Here is a 7,183-nt window from a genome sequence, read left to right on the forward strand (position 1 = left end):
GGAACTCACTATACAGATCAGGCTGGCCTCGATCTCACAGAGATCTGCCTGCCTCTGCCTCCCAAGTGATGAGACTGAAGGCATGTGTCATCATGCCTGGCTTTAAGATGAATAATTCTTAATGAATCTAGCATCATGCAGTTTCTGTTTCTTTAACTTTTCTACACATTTAGGGAAATTAAATTCATTTTGCAGGTAAATCTAATTTATTTCGCATGCAGAAATAAATGTAATTTAGTTCATATGTAATATGAAATCAAGAAAATATTTGCTATTCATTTCATTTATACCAGAAGTCATGTTAATACTGAATTTTAAAATTCCTTTTAAATATCATAACTAGCTACATAAAAATATACCTGGAACAATGATCTAGTTTTAGTTTCAACAATTTCAGAATTTTGCTTCATAAAAGGAAATTAAAAGTGACTCAAAGCAGGACGTCAGAATGTGTTGCAGACATTTTTGCATTTGAAATTCTGCCTCATTTTAAGAAAACTGGGCTCATGAACCAAAGGTGTTTGGCATTCTAAGGACTGACTATAACAGAAATATTTACCTGAGTCTTTTTTTGCTCCTCACTGCCTGAGGGATCTTTCTAGAAATTCTGTTTTGATTAGTTCACAACAAAGGGGAAGAAAATACCACCTGTCTGTATTCCTCAAATTTTATCTTTCTTTGGAAATTTAGCCATTTCTCACACCTGACAAAATTTCTTAAAGTTGCCTTCTGTTCTAGAATTATCCAGAGAGAGTAAAAGAAAAGCAAGAAGCAAAAAGATTTTTCTCCAAATTAGTTTATAGTTTGATAAAAACCAGTTCATTGAAATGCATATAAACATAAAATGTTTCATCTGTTATACACATACAGTCTTTCAGATCAATACAAAAGCTTTAAGATTTTATATGTGTTTTAAGAATGCAAGTCTGTTTCCTCAAGCTCTATTCAAACAAACCACCTTGCATCTTAGTATTGCTTTTTCTACAATACGTAGTCTCAGAGCTTTGGGGTACATCTGATATGTGAATCACAAATCTCTGTCCATTGTTTAGGGTTACGAGAGCTTCTTGACCCACAGGAAGGCTGAGTTTAACAGCGCTCTCGGTGGCCTTGTCTTCAAGTAATACCTGGATGAGCTGAAGGGGGGTGTGTTCAAAAGGAAAAGGTAAAAGACAACGTTATCCTGTTGCAGAACCGACCATACGATTTCTTCTAGCACATCTATGCCCCCACTTAGGGACCTAAAGAGGACATTTGTGTACTTAGTTTGCCCTATACTAAGGAGATCTTAATTTCTTAGGTAAATCCTCACAGTCTGGATGATCCACACACCCTTCATGGGAAGACTCCCAGTCTGAGGATGATTCAAGAGAGACTGGGCTTGGGAAGCAGGCAGGCTACCTTTAGGAAAAAGAATTGGAGTGAAGGTCCACAGTTATTGAAAAACCCCAGGAGCTGACAACTTCCCACTGACTCTCTCCATCATTCTGAAAGTATGTAATGAGATTGGGATGGGGAGACCCTGAGCATACTCAGTCATCCTACATGGGTTGAATTGACACCTAGCTGGGCAGTAACAGATTTGAGAGGTTCCTAGGTTCTGATTTAGCTCAGGTGCCAGCTCTCACTATCCTGTCCAGGCTAGGAGAACAGGGAGAGTGCTACGCTTTCCTTAGCTCTGGGTAACTTGGAAGATTTTCAAAGCTTTCGACATAATTACTTTAGAATAAAGTAACTGCATCTTCTTGGCTTACTTTCATCAGCAACCCCCCATAAGCTACTATATTTTTTACAAAGATAAGATAACATTAGTCGCAAGGTTTATGAAAGTATGTTTCTCTAAATTCAACGATAACCATCACCACATAATGAAAAGATGTTTCAGTCCTTCGCCTCAAAAAACTGTCTTTGGAGGTTTGGGCATGCTTTAGAGGCAGAGACAAGATCTCTGTGAGATCAAGGCCATCCACGGCTACATAGTGAGACCCTGTGTATGTGTGTGTGTGTGTGTGTGTGTGTGTGTGTGTGTACTCTGCTTTAACCCTGAGCATATGAAAGTGAAGAACCATAGTCTGTCTTTTTAAGAGACTGTCCTTACTTAATGTCATTAATATTTTTTACTTCATTCTTAAGCATTCCGTGACATCTCATTCTTTTGAACCTTGCTACAATGCACAAGACTGACAGATGGATGTGTCAGTCTGGAATGCTGACTTCAGTTGTTATCTGAGGTGCAGGGCAGCACTAAATTGTTCTGAGAATGAGGCTGTCACAGATGTGCAGGGCACGGGGGCATTAACTCACAGCAGATGCATGCAGATGGGGCACAGAGGATGTGCTTCTCTTTGTTGACGATGAGTGCACATGCTGAATAATGAATGCAGTGGAAATGAGAGGAGCGTGACTTTGGTGGTGTTTAAGTCATTACAGCTAATTCAGCAGGCAGGAAGGAACAGAAGCAGGTTTAATTAGTCTCTAATGCACATTACCTTGCATTATCTGTCATTCATCTGCTCATACTGCTTTATTATGAAGCTCAATTAAGTATTTAATATCTTCTCTATTGTTTCCACCAATTAAACATAGGTCAGAGGAGCTATGGGATTAGGTGCAGTGTTAAGGAGACACTTGGATTGGGACGCTATATTAGAGAAACAACAGTGACTAATGGTGATTGGGGACCATGTTCTAAGGAATTTTCTAAGCATTTTTAAATGATTTACTTATTTAAGAGCCCTATGGAACTAGATATTATCCACATGAATTAAACAACTTGCCCAGGGTTTTTGGGTATAGGTGGAAGAGATGGACCTTGGAATTTGTGTGCAAGAATTGCTCATTTATCAGACTTGAAGATATTCTTCTTTACTCCCTAGTCACTGATTTTGAACCTTGGTAGACTACTCTCTGAAGAGAAAATGCTGGGAAAGACAGTCTTGGAAAGAGATCCTTAAGGGAGTGAGTCCTGCTCTACAATAATTGCTGAGGCGACCTTGGGAAAACTCACTCCACCATTCATGAGCTTCAGTTGTGAAATATGTGAAACATAGATAATGACAGCACCTTTCCCACCCAGCTAAGTGATGCTCCATCCTTGCTCTCTACCCTTGCTCTCCATCCCCATTCTCCATCCCTGCTCTCCATCCCTGCTGGAGATCAGAGAATGGGAGATCCCCATTCTTCATCCCCATTCTCTAGCTCTGTTCTCCATCCCCATTCTCCATCCACAGTTTCCATCCCCCTTCTCCATCCGCATTCTCCATTCTCATTCTCCATCCGCATTCTCCATCCCCATTCTCCATCCCCAGTTTCCATCCCCCTTCTTCATCCGCATTCTCCATCCGCATTCTCCATCCGCATTCTCCATCCCTGCTCTCTATCACTGCTCTCCATTTCCGCCCCAGCCTTGCTCTTTTTTCCATTCTAGCTGTGGCTGAGGAGGTACGAGCTTAGTGGTGTTTACCTTACTGACTAAGAGAGACCACCAAAACTTTGACAAAGATCCTTCCTGGCCAAACTTTACCTGAACCTTCTCTAAGACAATCTGTGTACTTCTAAGGAACCTGGATAAGTCAGTATAGTGAGATCCTCCCACCCTTGATCACCCTCGATATCTGATCAAGTTCCTCAGCCACCAACATAGCCCAGGAGAAATCTGGTCGGCATGGCTTATCCTCAGTGACAGCACTGCCAATCTGATTTACCCAGAATCCTCCTGACTTCTGACCCTCTTCTAGTGACTTTCCACTCACTGGCCCCTGCCTTCTCCTTGTCTACACACTGTCTCTTGCCCATGCTGTTCTCAGAGTTGAAAAGACATTGTTACAGTATTCTCTGTACTTATCACAGTGGTCCTGAATGAAGTGTTGCTTATCATGTTTTAACAAATATCACTGAATGATATTTTTTTCTTTAAATATTGTCATTTGTAGTCCTATCTTCTCTGCTCGGCCAGTGAGGAGAAAGAATTGGAAGCTGAACACTGCAGCCCAGCACTAATCCTGGTCCTATCGGCTCTACAGTTTTCCAAAATAAACGCAGATGAGCTTGCTGCTGGCCAGTCCTTGAGGGGCACCACTAAGCCTCAGTGTATTCTCTAGAGGATCGGGGACCAAGGAGAGGCCTCCTCTGGCATAGCCTTTTCATGAGTCCCTCCTTCAGATGGAACTGGGGCTCCCATCTGCTAGCACACCAGAAACACTGGCTCCCTGAATGCCTTAACTGTTCCCAGTGCTTCTCTCTCTAAGGAGGTCCAGCTCCCACTTGCAATCAGGTCTCTGACTTAGGAGCCAATGTTTTATTACTACATGATTCATTGACCATACTCACAGAAGAGCTGAGATCTCCTTTAGAGACATACTCTGTTAACAGGGCCGTTCCACTAGAGTTGCCCTTGGCAGAATTAGTTCCTTTGCCCTTTGAAAGGGTTGCTGCCTCTCCCTAACCCTTTAATACCTGCTTATCTTTTGCCAGGTGTTCTAAATTCTAAAGAAAAGCCTCACTTAAATTAAGATATTAACTGCTAAGTATGTTCTTAGATTTATAGACCCCAGAACGTCTGGTGAACACTAGTGTGTATAACGGCATTCCGGTCTTTAGTTCTGCGGCTAACACAAAGCACCAAAACTGATGTGAGCTTAACTTGAAGAAAAGTAGGATGTCTGTTTCTAAAAAATGCAGAGCCAGACTGGGGTGGTTGAGATCTATTGCAATATTCTGGACAAGAAGGAAAAAGGAGACATTCACCATGGGTGGTGAAGGCCTGCTTAGGGTTGTGTTTCTCTCCCTGCTCCTCCTTTCCCTCTCCGCAGAAGACCTTACACTCCGGAGCCCCTCAAGATGGAGCCTTGAGGTTGAGGGCTCCTCTATCTTCTCAAGACACTGGCCTTTGAATAAACCTGACTCCTTCCTACCAGTGTCAATGTGAATATTGGCCTTTCAAAGAGTGAGCAGCCACACTTGGGCATCTAATTCTACTGCGCAGAGGTTATTGAGTAGAACTGGATAGACAAGTTTACTGTTCCAAGAAGAAAGAAGCAAAGAGCAAGCAGAGACAGACAGAAAAGAACCTGAGACACCTGGGACATGTTTCCTTGGCTCATGTTCGTACTGCTTTGTGTTGCAAGCTGCCTTTTTGAAGTGTTCAACAACAGTTTGTACAGCATCTTTGTACTCTGGAGAGCTTAGAATGAGAACTTGTTTGGGAATGAAAGTTCCCTGGAAGGTTCTGATTATCTTGAGGACTATAGAGTGTGACTCATTAACTGGCTCAGGGACAATGAACTTGCTTCTAACAGTCTCCTAAGCCCAACTCCAGAGGGGAACTTGTGCACACAAAAGGAAGGCTAGATACAGTGACGGAACACTAAATGTGTATAGAGTTTTGAGAAGTTAGAGGCTGGAAAGAGAACTCAGCTGGTAAAGTGCTTGTCTTGTAAGCACAAGTACATGAGTTTGATCTCCAGAACCCAAATCCCAACCCCCCCCCTAAAAAATTCAGGTAGGGAGGTAGTAACAGGTAGATTCCTAGGACCTGCTAACCACCTAACTATCCTACTTTGCAACTTCCAGGTCAGTGATAGATTCTGTCTCAAAAAACCAAGCTCCTCTTGCTATGGTTTAGAGCCCCTTTCTGACCCCTCCAGCCTGTGTTCTACTCTTCTCCGGGCATGGACTGCTCTCCTCTAATCTAGTGATGTGACATGATGTGATGTGGACGTGAGATCTGGCAGACCTGGGCTCATCTCTGTTCCACTCCTTTCTTGTACTGAGTGGGTGTGTGACTTGGTGTAAATCACTTAGTTTCTCAGAACTCCGGTTTCTTCATCCATTATTCAATAACAGTTAGAGCACAGGTATTATGTAGGGTTGTGTGCTTTTGAACTAAAGTAAGGGAAGGTCTTAGAGTGGGCGCTGGACAAGTAGCAGCTCTTATCTTTTTTTTTAAATTTTTATTTTTCCCTAACAGGACCTTCCCAGTCCCACTTGGCCTGGATGTCACTATGTGGACCAGACTGGCCTCAATCTCACAGAGCTTCACCTGCCTCTGTCTCCTGAGGGCTGGGATATAAAGATTTTTTTTAAGGTATAAAATTCAGTCTTTTTAACATCACTTTACTTAATGTTTCCTTTGTTGAAGGTGGTGTTTTCAGTGTGTAGCCCTCACTTTAGTGGTTAGCAGTGATGGGGTGCTAGGCAGAATGCAAGGGAATTAAAGGTCCTCCTGAAACACCTCACCTTCCCAGGCCTCAACTGAGACATATAAATATCAATATGTCAGCCACAATTAGAGATCCGTATAGACAAAAAGGTAGATTGCGCTGAGGAATGATACCTGAGGTTGATCTCTGGTCTACACACACACACACACACACACACACACACACACACTTAAAAGAGGCAAATTTCAAGTGCCGTAATGGGAAATCTCCAAGCCACTTGTAACTCATTTTCTAGCACTGGCCTTCCATGGCTGAATTAAAACAAACCGGCACTGGCCTCTCAGCAAATGATAAATATCCACAGACTGCTTGCACTTAATAGCCAGTAGCAAGGTTAAAGACAAGCTAATGGCAGAGACTTCGCACTTGTTACAGAGCTAAAGCATAAATGTAACTAGTAGTTCCTTCCTGGCCCAGAACTACCAAAGCTAAAAGGTAATCTAATGGCAATAAATATAGTTATTGTTCCTTCCTGTCTTAGACACCCCTGAGTTCTAAGCCACACAGGTTAAATGAAATAACACTGACGTTAAATATTTACTCCTTCATTGGCCCAAAAGGAAGGAGTGCTGTCCAAACCTTGTGCCACCCATAAGAAGGCCAATCCCATGGTCCCTTGAAAAAAACATAAGGAACAAAGTCCCTGGTCCCCCAGTTCTTTTCCCTGTTTCAGTGAGCCCATGTTGCTCCTCAAGATATTTTTTCATTTAAAAAAATATTTTACTAACCTTCTTGGATGTTTAACAGACATACCTTGAGATCTATACTAATTGGGTCAGAGGGATACAAAGGACACTTTTTGCTCCTTGCCCTCCTAGGTCGATTAGTTCCCAGGGACTATGAGCATCTCGCAAAATGTCCTGTACTGGTGGTGGGTCATCTGACCTCTTGATCAAGGAAGCCAAGAGACCCCACCAGATGGACTTGAACCAGGGTCCAGTCTATAAAGAGGAGGGTCAACA

At 42.5% G+C, this 7,183-nt stretch overlaps 1 protein-coding gene across 1 annotated transcript in view; it reads right to left on the reverse strand.

Moving 5' to 3' along the window:
• Positions 1–941: 941 nt before the first annotated feature.
• Positions 942–7,183, reverse strand: part of Rfx8 (RFX family member 8, lacking RFX DNA binding domain) — an 84,299-nt gene continuing 78,057 nt past the window's right edge. The window contains exon 15 of the mRNA XM_008845915.1: positions 942–1,136. Coding sequence (XP_008844137.1) covers positions 942–1,136 — 195 coding nt within the window. The remainder of the gene's footprint in view (positions 1,137–7,183) is intronic.

The sequence above is a fragment of the Nannospalax galili genome, unplaced genomic scaffold, assembly GCF_000622305.1.
Source record: "Nannospalax galili isolate Female #2095 unplaced genomic scaffold, S.galili_v1.0 scaffold182, whole genome shotgun sequence".
Classification (NCBI taxonomy): domain Eukaryota; kingdom Metazoa; phylum Chordata; class Mammalia; order Rodentia; family Spalacidae; genus Nannospalax; species Nannospalax galili.